General features: G+C 41.4%; 1 protein-coding gene across 3 annotated transcripts in view; it reads left to right on the top strand.

Moving 5' to 3' along the window:
* asmt2 (acetylserotonin O-methyltransferase 2) overlaps nucleotides 1–21,229 on the top strand; it is a 62,863-nt gene extending 41,634 nt beyond the window's left edge. For all 3 annotated transcript variants that reach the window (XM_060934783.1, XM_060934781.1, XM_060934784.1), the window contains 3 exons: nucleotides 8,427–8,564; nucleotides 17,959–18,081; nucleotides 20,152–21,229. In XM_060934783.1, the coding sequence (XP_060790766.1) occupies nucleotides 8,427–8,564; nucleotides 17,959–18,081; nucleotides 20,152–20,363 (473 nt within the window). In that variant the 3' untranslated portion in view covers nucleotides 20,364–21,229. The remainder of the gene's footprint in view (nucleotides 1–8,426; nucleotides 8,565–17,958; nucleotides 18,082–20,151) is intronic.
* The last annotated feature ends 696 nt before the right edge of the window (nucleotides 21,230–21,925 follow it).

Raw genomic sequence — 21,925 nt, 5'->3', positions numbered from 1 at the left:
AGATATCGCAGACTGACCTAGTTACAAATATCGACAATACTTCTGCAAAGCCAAAGCAATCATCCATGCAAGTCTTCACCAAGGATACACAGCCATCTGGGGCAGACTGCCAAGAACCATCTGGGGCAGACTGCCAAGGACATCAACAATCACATGGAAAATGTGAGCATGCAATTCCATCATGCGATTCCATCCAGATTGAGGACCTGACCAAAGACAATCATGCCAAGGCTGCATCATCCACATCTCGACCCCATGCAAGTATCACAGAGACTGTCAGGGAGACAGTCACCACAGAGACAGTCATGGAGACATTCACAAAGACCTCACCAAAGTCCCAATCTCAGTCTCGCTCTTCTGACTTTATTGTACCATCTCCGTCTCCCCCCTGCATGGATTTCCCTAAAAGTATGCAGAGACTGCTGCCAATGGCTGCACTCTCTTTTTCCAGCCCAAATCATTCGTGACAAGCTGTGTACCCAGTTCATCAAAAATCAACCAACAGACTGAATTGTGTTCGCCCAGGACTTTCAGCTGGCTACCAATCTTTTTCACCATCTAAAAAATACATATCTCCAATCCTTCCCCCTCCCAACCTCATGGAACATACAGAGAGTCTTGTATGATGTGCTGTGGGTCCCTGAATTGGGTGTAGTTTTGAAAACAAGCTGGGACCCAGTATGCCTATGCCATTCTCTATTCCTGTGTTGATAAGAAATAGAAAACATAGAGCATATTTAACCCAGGGGATAAACCAGTCTAGTCTCCTTCCTGTTTCAAAACAACATCAGAGTGCCCAAGCGGATATTACTTCTAGACTTTCTGTAAAGCTAGCTCTTCTGAACATTAGATCACTTTCAAACAAGTCATTTTTAATTAATTATCTTATCTGCAAACACAATCTTGATTTTTTGCTTCTAACTGAAACTTGGCTGGATCAAGCAAATAGTGCTACCACCCTTATTGAAGCAGCTCCCCCAAATTTTAATTTCATGAATGCTACCCGACAGGGGAAAGGTGGAGAGATCACAAATATATTCAAAGCCTCTTTTCAATGTAAACAGTCCTCACTTGGTGATTTTACATCCTTTGAACACTTATTACATGCTCTCCTAACATATTGTTATTAACTATTTACAGGCCTCTGAGACATTCAGCCAAAGTTTTTCTGGAAGAGTTTGGTGAACTGTTGTCAGTCATTTGCTTAGAGTTTGACTGTCTTATTATATCTGGGGATTTTAACTTGCATGTAGATAATCCTGAAAACACTTATGCCAGAGAACTGCTTGCACTTACTGACAACTTCAACCTAGTACAACATGTACAGGGGCCGACCCACTCTCGTGGTCATACCCTTGACCTCGTCATCACAAAGGGTCTTACTGTTTCTACTACTGTTGTTGACCTGGCCTTATCTGATCATTTCTGTGTTTTCTCTGATGTTTCTATGTCTCCTCACATTCAGAACAGCTCAACGACTATGGGTAGGAGAGTCATAAACGACAACACGTGTTCTCTCTCTCGGATCTCAACCAAAATGTCAGACTCTGTAGATGATTTACTGGAAATTTTTAATTTAAATATGACCCAAATTATGGATGATATTGCTCCATTCAAAATCAAAAGAGTCAATGACAAGCAGAAAGCACCCAGCTGTTAAATTGCTAAAGAGAGAATGTAGAAAGACTGAAAGAAAATGGTGCAAATCTAAACTTCACATCCATTATCAAATCCATAAAGAGATGCTTTGTAAATATAATTATGAAATTCTTAAAGCAAGACAGTCTTTCTTCTCCAACAACATCAACAGGAATATGAACAATGCCCGTGTGCTGTTTTCAAAAGTAGAGAAGCTAACTAATCCCCCACCACAATTAGTACCTGAACTTCTCTCAGTTAATAAATGCAATGAGTTTGCATCCTTCTTCAAAGGTAAAATTGATAAAATACGGCAGAATATTGCTCATAATATATCTCAGTTGCAAATAACTGAAAAGCTGCAATCACCAGTGACACAGACAGACAACTTCAACACAGTGTCAGAATTTTGTTTAATTGATTACGAGACTCTTGAAAAAACTGTACAAAATCTCAGTTCCTCAACATCTGTATTGGACATTCTGCCCACCAACTTTAAGTCTGTTCCTCACCTTATAATTACAGATGTGCTTCAGATCATAAATACACCCCTAGAGACTGGCATTGTTCCTGTGTCCCTGAAAAAAGCCGTTGTAAAGCCCCTACTTAAAAAGAATAATCTGGATGCTTCAGTATTAAACAACTACAGGCCAATATCAAATCTACCATTCATCGGGAAAATCCTTGAAAAAAATTGTCTTCAATCAATTAACTGCCTTCTTGATATCAAACGGCTGTTTTGATAACTTTCAGTCAGGATTTCGTGCCAATCATAGCACTGAAACAGCGCTGATTAAAGTTATAAATGACATACGTCTTAATACTGATGCAGGCAAACCATCGGTCCTGGTGTTACTGGACCTCAGTGCAGTTTTTGATACTGTTGATCACAACATACTGCTATATCGACTTGAACACTGGGTTGGGTTGACTGGTAAAGTTATCAATTGGTTAAAATCATACTTAAAAAATAGAAGCTTCTTTGTTACCATGGGAAATTGTACCTCAACATCAATGTCCTTGACCTGTGGTGTCCCCCAGGGGTCGATTCTTGGACCATTACTATTCAACCTTTTATATGCTCCCACTTGGACAAATTATCAAGAACAGCTCAATTTTGTATCACTGCTATGCAGATGACACCCAAATTTATTTTGCTCTATCACCTAATGATTATGCCCCCCCTTGAATGTCTCTACCAGTGTATTGACCAAATCAACAACTGGATGTCACAAAATTTTCTTCAGCTGAACACAGATAAAACAGAAATAATTCTATTTGGGGAAAAAAGATGAAAGACTCAGGATTACCACTATTCTTGACACAAAGGGGATTAAAACAAAAGATATGGTTAAAAATCTTGGTGTTTTCATTGACAGCGAGCTAAACTTTGACAGTCACATGAAAGCAATCACTAAAACGGCATTTTATCACCTAAAAAACATTTCCAAACTAAGAGGACTTATGTCAAAAAATGATCTGGAAAAACTTATCCATGCCTTCATCTCTAGTAGGGTTGATTACTGCAATGGCCTTTTCACAGGCTTGCCAAAAAAGACCATCAAACGACTTCAGGTGATTCAAAATGCAGCGGCGAGGGTTCTCACACGAACAAAAAGAACAGAGCACATTACTCCAATTCTAAGGTCCCTTCACTGGCTTCCAGTAAGCTACAGAATTGACTTTAAAGCATTGCTGCTGGTGTACAAATCTCTAAATGGTACAGGGCCCAATTACCTCTCTGATATGTTGCGGCGGCCTAACCCAATCAGATCTACCAGATCGCAGCAGCAAAATTTACTGGTAAAACCTGTTGTTAAAACAAAGTGTGGTGAAGCAGCTTTTAGCTACTATGCAGTACAGCTATGGAACCAACTCCCAGAGGACATCAAAAATGCTCCTGCTGTTGGCAGCTTCAAATCTAAACTAAAGACCAAGCTGTTCTCAGATGCTTTCTGCTAACTGATTAATATTGTCATCTTTACATGTTTTAAACTTTCTTAACTTTTACAGTCTCTGCATGTTTTAAACTTTACGTAACTTTTATTCTATTTTATTCTGCTGTTTTTTATTACTGAACTTTTACTTCATTTTATTATTTTATTTCTACTATTATTTAATTCTTATTTTTTCCCCATTTATTTTATGTAATTTTATTTTCTATTGTTTACTGTTTTGCTTTTACTTCTGTAAAGCACATTGAACTGCCACTGTGTATGAAATGTGCTATATAAATAAACTTGCCTTGCCTTAGCATCGAGGTCTACCAGAAACCCCCACACACAGACCAGTACCTACTCTTCGACTCTCACCGCCCACTGGAACACAAATTGGGGGTCATTAGGACCTTGCAACACAGGGCTCAGAACATCCCTACAACGGTAGAGGGAAAAGAGAAGGAGCAGAATCACATCAAGAAAGCACTTCAGAACTGCAGGTATCCCAACTGGTCTTTCTTCAAGAGCAGAAAAAGGAACATAATGGACAAGGAGGATAACAGGAACAAATGCAAGAACATTGTCATTCCCTACATTTCTGGTCTATCTGAGAAACTCAGGAGGATCTTCTACAAACACAACATTCCAGTACATTTCAGACCCAGTAACACCCTGAAGCAGAAACTGGTTCACCCTAAGGACAGAATAGCCAGACACACACAGGACAATGTAGTGTATGCAATTCAGTGCAGTGAGGAATGCACGGACACATATATTGGGGAAACAAAACAACCGCTCCGCAGGCGTATGGCTCAACACAGGAGAGCCAGTTCCTCAGGCCAGGACTCTGCTGTCTATCTTCATCTTAACAACAAAGGACACTCATTTCAGGATTGCAACGTATGCATTTTAGCCAGAGAGGATCGTTGGTATGAGCGAGGAGTTAAAGAAGCCATTTTTGTCAACCTGAAACGGCCATCACTGAACAGAGGTGGGGGTCTAAGACATCATTTATCAGCCACCTACAATGCAGTCCTTGGCACACTTCCCAGACAACTGAACACACACCAAAACCCAGCTGTTTTCAGTGACCCACAGGAGGACCGAGAGAATCAGCATTCCATTGATCACCCTAACGACTCTCGAGGCCGTTCATATCCAGCCCCCAGTGACCCACACCAAGAGGATGACTCAACAACACCTTAGATGAGCTTTTCATCCATGAGAGGATAAATACCTGATACTCCCTACTAGTCAGACAGAACTGAAGAAGCCTTTCGGATGAGAGGTGAAACGTCTTCAAGAATCTTCAAGCAAGTCCAGTTGCTCTCTTTTACCACCTACACTCCCCCTATTTCTTTTTGTTTTTCCTCGGACAGGGTCGGCAGATGCACCTGTAATAAGAACTTATCTATATCATCCTGGTCTACTGTGCCCTGTGACGAATACAATTTTTGGTAAAATACCCTAAATGTTTCGTTAATCTCCCCGCTGTCAGTTACTAAGGTCCCTTTTTCATTCTCCACAGAAGTTATTAAAGTGCGACTGTACTGCTGTTTTACTCTGGGCCAGAAATCTCCCTGCCGCTTTCCCTTGCTCGTAGTACCGCTGTCTAAATCAAATCAAATCAAGTTTATTTGTACAGCGCTTTTAACAATAAACATTGTCGCAAAGCAGCTTTACAGAATTTGAACGACTTAAAACATGAGCTAATTTTATCCCTAATCTATCCCCAATGAGCAAGCCTGTGGCGACGGTGGCAAGGAAAAACTCCCTCAGACGACATGAGGAAGAAACCTCGAGAGGAACCAGACTCAAAAGGGAACCCATCCTCATTTGGGCAACAACAGACAGCCTGACTATAATATTAACAGTTTTAACAGGTATAACCCTCAACTGTCCTCATGGGGCCGTCCTTCACAGGAGTGGGGCGATAAAACTCCGACCAGACACAGGGCACCAGGATGGATCAAGCAGGTCCGAGGGGCAGAAGAGGCCAGCATCTCAATCCCAGGATCAACATGTAACTCAGAGGGACAGATGGGGGGGGGGGGGGGGGGGGGGGGGAGAAACAATGTCTACACTGAAACAATGCATACTCTGCCTTCTTCTGTAGGATAAAGTTTAGTTCCAGCTTCATTTTGTTTAATTGTGTAAACACTGCTGGATCTAACTGGGACGCATATATTTTTTCAAGGTCTTTAATTCCTTTCTCCAATTCAAGTAGCTGTATAGCAGATTATTTTTTCAAATAGGAACAGTGTTGTATTAAGCGACCCCTCAAGCAGGCTTTAAATGCATCCCATTCTAGACCTGGGTTAGAAGTTGACCCTTCATTAAATTCACAATACTCAATAATTTCCTTTCTAATAAAGTTACAGGATTTTTCATTTCAGAGCAGCGAGGTGTTGAGTCTCCAACGGCTTCTAGGGGTTTCAAATAAGGACCCTGAACCTAACATCACTTCAACTGGAGCGTGATCTGACAATACAATATTACCAATTGAAGCAGTAACAGTTGTACTCACTAATTGTTTAGATATTAGAAAATAGTCTATATGCGAATATGAAGCATGTGGATTAGAGTAGAAGGTGTACTCCCTATCCTGGGGGTGTAAAATCCTCCAAATATCAACTAGACCCATCTCCTTTTGTAAAACATCAATAGCTATTTGAGATTTATATACTAATCTTGTATTAGCAACTTTTGACTTATCTAGGGTCAGGTCTCTAACCTGATTGAAATCCCCCCCCCCCCCCCCCCCCCCCAATAATAATGTAAGTATTCCCCATTTGTTTCACAACATTGCATATGTCAGCAAAAAAAATTGGAGAATCTATATTTGGTGCATAGATATTAATAAGAGAGCATCTACTGCCAAACAAATCTACACTGACAGCCACCCACCTGCTTTCCCTGTCCGAGAGTTGCTTATGGATAGTATTGTTGAGATTTTTACGGAACAATATACATACACCCCGCTGGCAAGATGAGTAGGCACTATAAAATATTTTACCCACCTAATCCCTTTGTAACTTAGTTGACTCTTCATTATTTAAATGAGTCTCCTGCAAAAAGCAGATGTCTACCTTCTTTTGTTTTAGATATAGAAGTTGTTTCTTCCTCTTAATAGCAAGATTCGCCCCTTTAATATTCCATGATAGTAACTTAAGCATGTCTGCCATATTAACATAACACTTATACTATTTTACCCTCGACCATCTCATCAAGCTCTGAGATACATATCAGTGAGGGTGGTAATGTGAGAAACGACCTGAATTTAATGTCTCCCTGTCTAAGAAACGTGCACATATGAAACAAAAAAAAAACCCCACACATAGAAACTGAGACACACATGTGAGAACCTCGAGAAAACAGCATGGTTCTCAACAATCCCTTAAACCAAAACAGCAGACTAGTACGTCCGTGAAACTCAGAGTCCTGACCCACCAAACACCTCCCCTCCTCCATCCCTGTCAAATACACACACCTATTATCATATACAGAACTTAACTAGGTGTGTATTTTGTACAAGCAACCAAATAAGTCCACAACCTAATTCTTATAAAGAACAGGAATTCGTGTCCTCTAAACGGAGCCTAGAAACGGCTCACCCAACAACTCCTGTAATCAATAATATCCTCTGCATCGCGTTGGGATCTTCATGAGGCTCGCTTAGAAATGAAGCTTCTCACCTCCTCCGGAGAAGCGAAGGTATGTCGGATATTATCCGCCACAACTCTCAGCACGGTTGGATATAACATGGTGTACCAAAGCCCCTTCTCCTGCAGCTGCCTCTTTACTCCATCAAACTTTTTGCGCCTCTGAATAATGTCCTGTGAAAGATCCTGGACAAAGGATACCCGCTTGCCTCTCCATTCCACCCGCTCCTTCTCCCGGGCCGCCCTTAGCACTGCTTCTCTGGCTCCAAACCTCAGGAAACGCACCAGGATATGCCGGTCTCTGTTGCCCCGCTGACCTGCTCTATGGGCATGCTCAATCTCGAAGTCCGGACCCATTTCAATATCCAGTGTTTCCTCCGAAAATGTCCGCACAAACTTTTGCACGTCTCTTCCTCTACTCCAACTATACGGACATTATTACGGCGGCCAGCGTCTTCTAAGTATGTTATTTTCTCCTGAAGTTGGGCGATTGTTTTGGTAGCCGTGTCCACCACGACACTCAGGCTTTGGTCTTGATCTTCAAGGGCCGAAATACGAGTCTCAGCTTCAGCCACTCGAATTCCCAGTTTCTCCACAGCTGTTTGAACTGCATCCATCCCTGTTTTTAACCCGCTCATACTGGATGAGATGCCTTGTAGCAGTGTTTTAATGCTCGTTAGCTCAGCTGCGGTATCCATCTGTGGTGGGTCCGGGGTAGCTGCCATATGCTCTGTGCCTTCCTGGGTCTGTCGAGTTACACTTCTCAAGCCGTACTGTGTAAGGGTTTTTTGGACTGGTTGCATATTAATGTGAAGTTACAATCCTCCGCACACTTATTTTCTGTATTTAGGATATGTCAATCATTATTAAAGGAGGGGTTAGGTGAACGGTTTCGTAGTGGAAATCTCAAATTTAACTTTTATAAGAAATCCTTCAGTAAAATCGTAATGTATCTGATCATGTATCTTGTTCAACATTATTATTGCTTTAAATTTGCTGTAATTTTACTTTAAAAATCTGTCACTACAATAAATTAGATTAATAAAATTGAATTGTTTATTTGCCTCAATCTCTTCTACCAAAGAGCATTTTTAAATAATACAATGTTCTCAATTCCCTTCTCAAATCTTTTTTTCTTTTCCTCCTTGATGAATTAAATGTCCCTGTTTCCTGGTTAATGTGTTTACAGGCTGTTCAGGTGCTTTGGCTCGTGAGTTAGCAAAGACCTACCCTGCTTCCACAGTGACGGTCCTGGACTTGCCAAAAGTCATCCAGATGGCCCAGAAGCACTTCTGTCAACGTGATGACACTATCAAGTTTCAGGAAGGTCAGCTCTGTTGTCTGTACATATACTGAGTCTGTGTATAGTATGTAATAATAAGAACAATGAATTCCATGTACAGTGTACATAGTACCTTTCTAACACTAGGTCAGTGTACACACCCATTTAATAAAATAAAAAGCAAGGTAACAAAAACTAGGGAAAAGAGGAAAGGGAAAATTTGGGGGAGAAAGGGTATGCTTTAAGATGACTTGACAAATGGGGGAGGAAAGTGCAGCCATGAAGCTCCTGGGCATTGCATAGTTTGAGGGCTACGACACGTCCCCATTGGTATCAGTTTGGTCTTGTGTACTACCAGCAAACCAGAATTAGTGCACCTGAAACTCTGAGCAGGACCAAAAGTAACTGGACAGTATTGGCTGCTCAGCTGTTCCATACCCAGGTGCGTGTTATTTCCTGATCATTTCACTTACAAGTAATAGCAGATAAAAGGCCTACCATTGGCTTCAAGTGTGGCTTTTGCATTTGGAGTCTGTTGCTGTGAATTCTCAATATGAAGTTCAAAGACCTGTCCCTGCAAATAAAGCAAGCAATCATTCGGCTGAATTATCAAAATAAACCCATCAGAGAGATGGCAAAAACACTCAGTGTGACCAAACCACCTGTTTGGCAGAAGAAAGAATGCACTGGTGAGTTCAAACACCAAAAAGCCCAGGAGATCACAGAAACAACTGTAGTACATGACAGAATTCTTTCCCTGGTGAAGAAAAACCCCTTTGTAACAGTTGGCCAGATCGGGAATGTTCTTGAACACTGAACACAAGTGAAGGCTTCCCCAGAGTAAATGCAGAGGGTCTACTGCAAAATGTAAACCACTGATGATCATCATCATAATCATCTTCAGTGTTGTGCCTGATGGCAGGTCCAGGTTTCTAGGGAAGAATTGCAGTAGTAGTTTCCCGTTGCCTTCTCCTGTATTATTTATAGAGGTTTACTTCTCTCAACCATTCACACCTATGGGCAATTTAGAGGAGCCAGTTAACCTAACTGCATGTCTTTGGACTGTGGAGGAAACCGGAGCACCCAGAGGAAGCCCACGCAGACACGGGGAGAACATGCAAACTCCACACAGACAGGCCCCTGTTGGCTGTGAGGTTTGAACCAAGAACCTTCTTGCTGTGCGGCAACAGTGCTAACCACTACACCATCGTGCCACCCAAACCATTGATGAGCCTCAAAAACAGAGAGACCAGATTTGAGTTTGCAAAAAAATAAAATCTAAAAAGCCTGTACAGTTCAGGAACATCATCCTATACTGTGGGTCAGCAGTAAGACCTCCAGGACTATCATGCTGAGCACAGGGGCCCCACAAGGGTGTGTGCTCAGCCTGCTGCTCTTCACCCTGCTAACCTATGACTGTGTACCAATCTACAGCACCAACCACATCAGGTTTGCGGATGACACTACTGTAGTGGGCCTCATCACTAAAGCCTAGGTCACAACCGGATGTACGATTTTTTTGGCCGTGCGATTTTTGGCGTTTCCCAAATCACTTCGTTTTTTTTGTTCGTGGAGAAAGACGCACGTTGGCCGTAAGTTTGTCTTGCAACCTGAAAAAAAACGTAAGCGCCCGTAGAGTTTGTTTGACATGACAAAGAACCTCTGCGGCCGGTCTGCGGCCAGTCTAAGGCTCGAAAATCAGCACGTCACACTTGCGCCCTCCGTGTGTTTCTTGCGTTTTTTGCACGTAGACCGGCTGTAGGAGCACGTACGGCCGGTTGTGACCGAGGCATAACAATGATGAAGCCAACTACAGGAATGAGGTGAGCCAACTGGTCGAGTGGAGTAAAGACAATCTCTTCCTGAACGTGGAGAAGACCAAAGAGATTGTAGTCAAACTCCAGGAGAGGTCACTCACAGCATCTCCCTCTGACCATCGATAGTGCTGCAGTGGAGAGGGTGAGCAGCACCAAATTTCTAGGGGTGCACATCGCTGAGGACCTCTCCTGGTCCAACAACACTGCATTGCTGGCCAAGAAGGCTCAAACTCTCCTCTACTTCCTCCGCAAACTGAGTGCACGAGTCCCACCCCCATCATGTGCTCATTCTACAGGGGCACCATTGAGAGTGTCCTCACTGGCTGCATCACTGTGTGGTACAGAGGCTGCAGTGCCTCCTTCCGGAAGACTCTGCAACGCATAGTGAACACGGCCACCAAGATCATCGGTACCCCTCAGCCCTCCCTTACGGACATCCATCACTCCCGTCTCACTGGTCTCAGCATCACTGGTGACACCTCCCACCCTTCACACTCCCTCTTCAGCCTCCTGCCCTCAGGGAAAAGGTACCGGAGCCTCCGGGCCCGCTCCACAAGACTGCTAAACAGCTTCATCCACCAGGCTGTCAGGATGCTGAACTCTGTCCACTACCTACCCTCTCCCCCTGGTCTGTAACGCATTCATTCACACGAGAAAACTACCTCATCCGTTTGCACATCACACCACAAACATTAGCATTACTGCTGTATCTGCTGCTATTGCTCATTTGCACGACTGTCATATTCACCTCATAAGCTGCTCTTCTAGCACCTTCTCCATTAGATATTGTACTGTATTTGCACTACTGCTATTTTGTACATTGATTTTAGTCTCTGTGTGTGTGTGTGTATTGGGCCGGAACCCTCCAGAGCTCAGCTCTGCCTCCTCGCCTCGGCAGCACAGCCAGCAGGAGCTGAGCTTCCTCTGCTTCAGTGTTCATAATAATATAAAATACTTTTATTCATTTTCATCTATTCTAAAAACACTATCAATATGAGACTTTATCAATAATGATTTAGACAACAAAAAAAATAAGCTAAAGTGAATTACACCCCAATGGAAAAACTGGCACACTGTCTGAGATTGCAAGAAACACAGCTAGAAGACAAGTGGCTGAAGTGGACTAATTGGAAGACCTTGGATAGTGACAGACAAATGAAGAGACAGTTGATATAGAGGACAAAAGTGCGAGAATTGATGGATAAAGAAGAATGTAGCTCCCAACAGGACAATTAGTATTACTACTTTTATTTTATTATTATTATATCCTTTTGTTGTTGATGCTCCTTGTTGGTTTGTTGTAAATGTTAAAATTGAATAAAAACTAAAGTGAAAAAAAGTGAATTACACCCATCAATTTTTTAAAAAACATTTTCATTGGAATTATCATTGAATGCGCATGCACTGCGAGAATGCGTGACATCACACAGCATCATCATACGTTTAATGTTAACGTTAATGGACTTCAGCTCGAGAAATTGGCGCCACTGTTTTCTATCAGTCTGTCATACTTTATATTTTATGAGGATTTATGCCATACGAAGTTGTAACTATCTGCTAAACATGATGCCTTAGCAAAGTAGACAGAGGTAAGTCATGGTTCTTTTGTTTATTTTGTCTTTAGTTGAGAAACTTTCTCAGGCAAAATACACTAGTGCAGCAGTAGCGTTAGCTAACACTGACAGACAGGATGCTAGCCGAAAAATTCACGCCTCCATTTGCTGAAGTTCAGATTTTTTTGTCTGTAGTTCTGTCATATTTTATCTTCATTTACTAAGTTGTAGCTGTTTTCTGTGTTTTTAGCTTTTAGGTAAATATCAGAAAATTGAGTTAGCTAATTAAATGGATGTCACTAACCTGTCTATGCGCGCAGAACGCTAGCAAACCTCGCTCGTGATCGTGAGAACTGGCAGCCTGGACTTTTCCATTGGCTCGTGCCCTCCACTCCCAATCCAATGCTGCTTTGGTCGGCCAGAGTGATGCGGCTGCTGTGGGGCACCGAGACTGGACCTAAATAACACAATTACATGGTTCAGACATCCGGAGTCTCCTGTATTTAGACAGTGGCCCTCGCGCGCCCGCCAGTGATACAACATTTCCCCTAAGTCGTTTTTTTTTTTTCATTCATGCTAAAGAAGCTATCATTTTAAAGACGAAATGATTTGATGATGAGAGAGATAGAGGTCGTCTGTTAAGGTATACATCTGCAAAAATACTACACAGGACTGATCACACTCCCTCCGTCTCACCGGCTCCCACTCGCACATTTCACTTGTCAGTGGGAGGAGCCGCCAGAACCAGTGGCAGAGGCAGCGCGAGTGAGTGACGGTGAGACGGGGGGAGCGAGGGAGAGAGAGTGTGAGCGTCAGTCCAGACATGTGGAATCCAACCAAACATGTTAAGAAGTGGGTTATGACCCGGAGGTCAGCAGACCATATAGCATGTAGAGACCGGAAAGGCAGGAGAAACTTGATCCAAGTCCTATTTGGAAAGTTGTAAATTAAATTGTAATGACTGGCTATTGCTGATATGTGGTTTGATGTTGTGGCATGTAAGTAAGTTTAGGAAACGATTTGATTGATGTAGATTTATGGTGTGAGATGTAAAGAGCTATTGTTAATATATGAATTGATGGTGTGAGATGTAAACAAGTAATGCAAATAATAGTGTAGATTGATGAGATGTAAATAACTATTGCTAATATGTGAATTGGTGGTGTATATTCTGAATAAGTTTTTCAAATTACAGTGTAGATTGATGGTGAAACGTAGGCTTAAGTTACCAATATATGCATTGATGTAAGATATAAATAAGTAGGCCATAAGTTGATAAAATATGTATTAAACCGATGGTGCAATAAATAAAAATGTTTTGAGAGATATTGACCACTGTGTGAAGAAGGGCTCCCCCTCCTTACAAACGCCAATTTAAACACACACACACGTGTGTGTGTGTGTGTGTGTGTGTGTATGTGTGTGTATATATATATATATATATATATATATATATATATATATATATATATATATATATTTAAAACTTTTATATATAATATATGTTTTTTGGAATCATATATATATATATATATATATATATATGATTCCAAAAAAGTTGAGACAAAGTACAAATTGTAAATAAAAATGGAATGCAATGATGTGGAAGTTTCAAAATTCCATATTTTATTCAGAATAGAACATAGATGACATATCAAATGTTTAAACTGAGAAAATGTATCATTTAAAGAGAAAAATTAGGTGATTTTTAATTTCATGACCACACCACATCCCAAAAAAGTTGGGACAAGGCCATGTTTTCCACTGTGAGACATCCCCTTTTCTCTTTACAACAGTCTGTAAACGTCTGGGGACTGAGGAGACAAGTTGCTCAAGTTTAGGGATAGGAATGTTAACCCATTCTTGTCTAATGTAGGATTCTAGTTGCTCAACTGTCTTAGGTCTTTTTTGTCGTATCTTCCGTTTTATGATGCACCAAATGTTTTCTATGGGTGAAAGATCTGGACTGCAGGCTGGCCAGTTCAGTACCCGGACCCTTCTTCTACGCAGCCATGATGCTGTAATTGATGCAGTATGTGGTTTGGCATTGTCATGTTGGAAAATGCAAGGTCTTCCCTGAAAGAGACGTCGTCTGGATGGGAGCATATGTTGCTCTAGAACCTGGATATACCTTTCAGCATTGATGGTGTCTTTCCAGATGTGTAAGCTGCCCATGCCACACGCACTAATGCAACCCCATACCATCAGAGATGCAGGCTTCTGAACTGAGCGCTGATAACAACTCGGGTCGTCCTTCTCCTCTTTAGTCGAATGACACGGCGTCCCTGATTTCCATAAAGAACTTCAAATTTTGATTCGTCTGACCACAGAACAGTTTTCCACTTTGCCACGGTCCATTTTAAATGAGCCTTGGCCCAGAGAAGATGTCTGCGCTTCTGGATCATGTTTAGATACGGCTTCTTCTTTGAACTATAGAGTTTTAGCTGGCAACGGCGGATGGCACGGTGAATTGTGTTCACAGATAATGTTCTCTGGAAATATTCCTGAGCCCATTTTGTGATTTTCCAATACAGAAGCATGCCTGTATGTGATGCAGTGCCGTCTAAGGGCCCGAAGATCACAGGCACCCAGTATGGTTTTCCGGCCTTGACCCTTACGCACAGAGATTCTTCCAGATTCTCTGAATCTTTTGATATTATGCACTGTAGATGATGCACTATATTGCCAAAAGTATTTGCTCACCTGCCTTGACTCACATATGAGCTTAAGTGACCTCCCATTCCTAATCCATAGGGTTCAATATGACGTCGGTCCACCCTTTGCAGCTAGAATAGCTTCAACTCTTCTGGGAAGACTGTCCACAAGGTTTAGGAGTGTGTTTATGGGAATTTTTGACCATTCTTCCAGAAGTGCATTTGTGAGGACACACACTGATGTTGGACGAGAAGGCCTGGCTCTCAGTCTCCGCTCTAATTCATCCCAAAGGTGTTCTGTCGGGTTGAGGTCAGGACTCTGTGCAGGCCAGTCAAGTTCATCCACACCAGACTCTGTCATCCATGTCTTTATGGACCTTGCTTTGTGCACTGGTGCACAGTCATGTTGGAAGAGGAAGGGGCCAGCTCCAAACTGTAAAAACAGTCTGCATGCCTAGGTGCTTGATTTTATACACCTGTGGCCATGGAAGTGATTGGAACACCTGATTCCGATAATTTGGATGGGTGAGCAAATACTTTTGGCAATATAGTGTATGTTCAAACTCTCTGCAATTTTACACTGTCGAACTCCTTTCTGATATTGCTCTACTATTTGTCGGTGCAGAATTAGGGGGATTGGTGATCATCTTCCCATCTTTACTTCTGAGAGCCGCTGCCACTCCAAGATGCTCTTTTTATACCCAGTCATGTTAATGACCTATTGCCAATTGACCTAATGAGTTGCAATTTGGTCCTCCAGCTGTTCCTTTTTTGTACTTTTAACTTTTCCAGCCTCTTATTGCCCCTGTCCCAACTTTTTTGAGATGTGTTGCTGTCATGAAATTTCAAATGAGCCAATATTTGGCATGAAATTTCAAAATGTCTCACTTTTGACATTTATGTTGTCTATGTTCTATTGTGAATACAATATCAGTTTTTGAGATTTGTAAATTATTGCATTCCGTTTTTATTTACAATTTGTACTTTGTCCCAACTTTTTGGGAATCGGGGTTGTGTGTATGTGTATGTTTTTTCTTAATTTGTGTGTGTATGTATATAGTGTATTTTTTTCGGGGGGTGTAATCTTTATCTGTTTTTTTTTTTTTTACAAGTAAAGTGAGAGAGAAACAGCATTTTGATTCTCCTATATGTCCTGGATATATAGTGAATTGACAAAGAATCTTAGAATTTATGGAAAGATGAGACAAAGATCAGTTTGTACTGCAATGATGGGAAGAGCAGTGTGTGGAGAAGAGAAGGAACTGCTCATGATGTGAAGCACACTACCTCATTTTATAGCATGGGCGTGCATGGCTGCCAGTGGAACTAATTCCCTTGAGTTTATTGATGAGTTCTGACAAAATCAGATGGATGGATTGTGAAGTGTATAGTGCTGTATTCATTCATCACCGAAACCTGCTCTGAATGGATAATGAGCATCTGCCAAAGCTTCTCTTCTATGGTGAACTTCTTGTTAGGCCATGGCACAGAGGAAGACCCTTGAAATGATACAAAAGTCTGATTAAGAGCAACATGTCTGCAGCAGGAATTCCCCCTCAGCAGCTAGAATCCTTGGCCAAAGATTGACAGAAATGGAGATGGATCTTGACTGTAGTGGCAATGACATTCAAGGCCTCAGTATGGAAGTACGATGGAAAAAGAAGTTAACCTCTGTCCAGGAAGAACCATCCCTCCTGTGCGTGTACTGTAGAAGACACTTCCGTTGTAGACTAGGTCTTCAGTCATGTTCAAGCTCATCATTGTCCAGCTCAGCAACAACGTCAAGCTTATCAAGCTCAATGAGGAAGGAGAAGAAGAGTAGGAAGATGACTCCCTACTCGAACTTGAGTGGACCGACAGCGAGTGCTATATTATATTATCTGCTCAGATTCCGCCAAATGCTTCAAAACATTAAAATATACTTCACAGTGCAGATGAACAATGGCCCAAAGCTCACTTCGAAGAAACCCAAGACTTTCTTAAGGCAAGGCAGTAGAATGTTCTGCAATGGCCAAGTTACTTACCTGACCAGGCTCTGATTAAGCTGCATTTCATTTGCTGAAGGCAAACTGGAATGAAAATATCCAAAGAACAAGCAAGATATGAAGATAGCTGCAGTAAAGCCCAAGCAGAGCATCATACAAGTTAAGGGCTTGAACCCTTGAGCTGTTGGTTGTGTCCATTTCATCTTTTCATAAGGCTGAGTGGTCCCTGTGGCGTCCCCTCCACAGGGGCAGTTGGACCACTCCCAGTGCCATGCCACCGGAATATTGGTGGAACCAAAGTATTTTATTTTATTTTTTATTTTTTTTTGAGACACCATCTCTAGGAAGATTGTCAGTCAAGACTAAAGAGCCCCTCCTCCAAATGAGACATGGTTATCCCCCGCCGGACGCCGACCTGGAATTTCTGGAACATGGGGTAGCTGGGGGTAAAATTGGACTACTCTTCATCTGGCCTCTTCTCTTTGACCTGTCTGGGTTGGGTGGCCCTACCAGGAGTGATGACTCCCGCCAGCATAGCTCTCAGGATCATCAAGACACACAAGGCCCTCCACCACAACGAGGTGGTAGTCTGTGGAGGGCAAAATGGAGATAACGTCTAAAAAGTGTCATTTTAACACTGTTCACCCTGTTTGGATGAAATATCCTCATTTTATGTAATTATCTTGTTTATTATTTTAATTTCAAACCCAGCGTCTAGTGACGTCTGTAGGTTCCAGACTTGAGGCAGTCAAAGGATTTATATTCAGGTATTAAAAATGACTGACTATTTAATGCGTGCTTGTTAGTTTGTAAACTTGCATTTGGTCTCTTAAAAAATGGCAAGAGCATGTATTAAAAAGTAATTCTTGGACTGTTCACCTGATTGAGATGTAAATGTGCTCAGTTTTTGTAATTATCTTGTCCATTATTTAATTTAAACTCCACTATACGATGCTCGACGGCATAAATCAGAAGAATCTCGTCAATATCCAAATGTTTATGAACCTGACTATGTATTTATACATTTCTCACACAGTGTGAAGACAAAGTGCAGCAACACAACATTGACATTATTTGATAAAACCTTCACGTTCAGTTTGTGTGGGACGTGAGGCTTTAGTTTTAATGTGAAGGAAGATTCATTTGTAGGAAAAAATTTTTAATAAGTGCTAAATTTAGCAAGACTTGGTGTTTTGCATGTGGGTAATTATTGTATAATGAAATTGCACCCTTTTGAAAATGCAGTATTCAGAGTAGAGAAGTATTGTAATCCACATAACCTTTTTTATCTTTTGTTGTTTAAATAATTGTTTACATGGTTAGGGGTGTTTTGCTGGGTGCATTTTAATCTAATGTTTAAACAGCCATTAAGCTAATGGTGTGTGTGTGTGTGTGTGTGTGTGTGTGTGTGTGTGTGTGTGTGTGTAAAGGGGACTTTTTTCAGGAAGACCTGCCTGCTGCTGATCTGTACGTCCTAGCAAGGATCATTCATGACTGGAAGGAGGAGAAAATCCTGACGCTGCTGAGGAAGATTCACGTGGCCTGTAACTCAGGTGTGCACATGAGAAGGGCGATGCTAACGTGATAAAATCTTTAATGCCATCACGAAGGTGGTAGTTTTATAAGCTGTATTGTGGATTACTGACAGAGTATCTCATTTGCATTGAGTTGAGAGAGGTTTAAGTACAGTAAGAGTAAAGGAATAGTTCAGTGAAAAATCTTCCACTTAACCCAGATCTAACTGATCAGCCAAGACGTGACTGGTTTCCTGGCATTTGCTGTTTTTAATTTAGCAAAAGAGCTACGATTCTAATATTTAAAGCCTATCTCATGATTTCATCCATGTGTGTTCATATAAGCTTTGTAATTTTGACAATGTTGTAAAATAGCATTTAGAATCTGTGTGTAATCCAAATGTAATTTAGAAGTGGAACATTATATCATCCCCATAACTTCTAGCTTTCAGTATGATTCCGCTTTCAACTGTGGGACAGTCTATATAGCGGTCGTAGTGGGACTGAACTTTGCAAACGAAAAAGGTGCTTCTGCTTGTCTGAGACGCTGCCTCTGTAACGCTACAGTCTGTCAGTCATGGCTTTATTTATCGTTGATATGAACAAGTCAAAGACTCATAACAAATACATTCGAACTAATAAAAGATCTCAATTAAATTTTTTAAAAAAGCATTAAAATAGCGGGGCGGCACGGTGGTGTAGTGGTTAGCGCTGTCGCCTCACAGCAAGAAGGTCCGGGTTCGAGCCCCGTGGCCGGCGAGGGCCTTTCTGTGTGGAGTTTGCATGTTCTCCCCGTGTCCGCGTGGGTTTCCTCCGGGTGCTCCGGTTTCCCCCACAGTCCAAAGACATGCAGGTTAGGTTAACTGGTGACTCTAAATTGAGCGTAGGTGTGAATGTGAGTGTGAATGGTTGTCTGTGTCTATGTGTCAGCCCTGTGATGACCTGGCGACTTGTCCAGGGTGAACCCCGCCTTTCGCCCGTAGTCAGCTGGGATAGGCTCCAGCTCGCCTGCGACCCTGTAGAACAGGATAAAGCGGCTAGAGATAATGAGATGAGCATTAAAAATATATATATTTGATATATAATCATTATCAAGGAGGTCTTGTAAGACATTCAGTTTAAAAAAATAAACTAAAATGTTAAGTCAAAAAATATAAATACAATTTAACTCTATTGATCACAAATTACATTTGCACAATGTGCCATTAGTAAGATTTGTTTTCTTTATAGTGCTTTAAACAAAACAAATCTTACTAGTGGCACATTGTGCAAATGTAATATTTGTGATCAATAGATCATATTACAGCTACATGCTGAAGTTTTGTTCTTGTTTTTAGTTTACAAGGAGTTGCATTGTGTCCTAAAGCACATCACTAAATCTATGTGACTTCACTGAAGACCTGGATGTAGCTTGATATTTTTAAAACCCAAAAGATTTTTAATGAGATTGATGTCTTTTTTTTTTTTTTTGCCTACGTTAACTGACATGAGCCTGGAAGCTTGAGTGTAAAACTGCCACTTGTCCAACTGACTGCATTTGAACTAAAGGGGAGATTTGTGTTAATTTTCCAAACTGTTCCTTTAATAATATACTCAGTGTTGCTATCTTTTTATAATGGTGTGTAATGTCAGCTTGAGGCGCTCTGTCCATCGGATATGGAGTAACTTATTTCTTTCATGCACTTTTCTGGCCACGAGCTTCAGGATTGTGCGATCTGGCTGGCTTTGTGTACTTCCATATTTACCCACAACAAACTTTTTAATACTGTGACACAGTGCACTCTTCGGAGCACAAGATCAACACTGAACAGAGAGAGAAAGGATTCCATGAACATGTTTTATAAAAGTTATTAAAGTTTTGTTTGAAGCAGTAATCTGGAAGTAAATGAGAAATGGAAAGGTCTGTCAAATTGCTTTTTTCTGTTTCAGTAATTCTTGGCCATGTTTATGTTGAACGTATCAGAAACTATATTTCATGTTTTCCTTGCTCTTTCTTTTTCTCACATTCCTGCCCCAGGTATATGACACCCATTGGTTTTCTGGTTCACTCACTTTCAGTAAAGCGTTAATAAGCTGCAGCAGTGTGTGTGTGTGTGTGTGTGTGTGTAGGTGGAGGTGTTCTGCTGGTAGAGGCTATGTTGTTTGAGAACCATGGAGGCCCCGTCATGGCTCAGCTTTTCTCCCTGAACATGCTGGTTCAGACGGAGGGGAAGGAGCAGCCGCCCTCTCACTACGCACACATGCTCACGGCGGCTGGATTCACGAACGTGCAGGTGTGCAGGTCAGGCAAATCCTACGACGCCATCCTCGCTCTCAAATAACCACACGTGCATCAGTACGCTGCATCAATACACTATCATGTTTCCTCTGCTGTGTGAAGTTATGGCCATCTGGGACTGCAGAGAGGTTCATTCCTCTTTGAGAGATTGTTTTTCAAAATGCAAATCATGTATAATTCTGTATCCAGACTTTTCAGTAAGGGTAAAAGTGTAGTAGAGTAATCTCCAAACTGTTCATGATAATTGGTGTGTAAACACTATGGATGCAGTAGATTGAGATTAAGCGATTTAAACACTGAAGTTGTCGTGGTCTCCCCCCCCCCCCCCCCCACACACACACACACTTCCTCTTTGAAGTCTTGCATGTCTTCTATCTAATACAATCAGTATTACTGTAGTGACCTGGAATTATATCTGTACATTATTTTCCACATGTGCAGTTTATTTGTTTGTTTGTTTATTTTTATATTTCCCTCAGTTCTTTGGTTACTTCACATAACTGCTGTTTGGATCCTGACTGAAAAAACTGATGTCTGTTTATAATATTTCATGATTGTGTGTGTGTGTGTGTGTGTGTGTGTGTGTGTGTGTGTGTGTGTGTGTGTGTGTGTGTGTGTGTGTTAAATGCACTAGACTGTTGGATGTGTGTTAACATAATTCCTCCTTTCACACTTATCTATAGTGATCAATAATCAGTGTGTGAAAGAACTGAGAAATTCAGTGTGAGTGTTTTGCATTTGGCAAAAATAAAGTACTTGAGCATGCTCTTAACGTGTTTTTAACTTTAAGACAGTATTTGTGTACTACCATATCGCCTGTCCTGCATGTCTGATAAAATCCCATCTCTTTTGTAAACAGAAGATAACAAGCACTGAATTTGATTGCAACCACCTTTTCTATATATTGTTTCCCAGGGAGCAGAAATCAAGTCTAACAACTCAACAATCGTTTCCTAATAAAATAATACAATGGGGGGAATACCGTTAGCTTTCTTTCTTTCTTTCTTTCTTTCTTTCTTTCTTTCTTTCACTTATTTATTTAAACAGTTCCACTGCTGTTTGGAAAGAAATCCAACATCTGCAAACACCTTAAGCATGTTTATACTGAAATGTTTGTGATGTGCTTTATGATTTCTGGGGTTAATTTGTTAGTTGTGTTGTATTTTCTTATTCTGGGCTGAAGTTAGTGTTGTCTAAACAGTGTTTAAGAGAAGAACAGTCAGATTTTACTGTTGGCTCCTCAAAACAAGAGTGAGCATGTCTCTTCTCATTCCTCATTTTCCAATGGTGTTGACATTTACATTTCGATTTAGATTTGCATGTACAGTGGTGCAGTGGTTAGCTCTGTCACCTCATAGCAAGCAGGTCCTGAGTTCAAACCCACCATTTGGCTAGGGCTTGTCTCTGTGGAGTTTATGCTCTCCTCATACCTGTGTTCCTCCGACAGTCCAGAGACATGTGGATTAGATCAACTGGCTACTCTAAATTGCCTGCGAGTGTGACTGGGGCAGCCATGACCCAAAGGTTAGAGAAGCAGCTAAGGTCACAGGTTTGATTCCCTGGAGCAGTAAGAAAATGTGTGGGTGGGGGAAGTGAATGAACAGC

This window comes from Neoarius graeffei, chromosome 11, assembly GCF_027579695.1.
Source record: "Neoarius graeffei isolate fNeoGra1 chromosome 11, fNeoGra1.pri, whole genome shotgun sequence".
Taxonomy (NCBI): Eukaryota; Metazoa; Chordata; class Actinopteri; order Siluriformes; family Ariidae; genus Neoarius; species Neoarius graeffei.
Note: the sequence above shows the minus strand (reverse complement) of the source record. Positions and strands in the feature narration are given on the sequence as shown.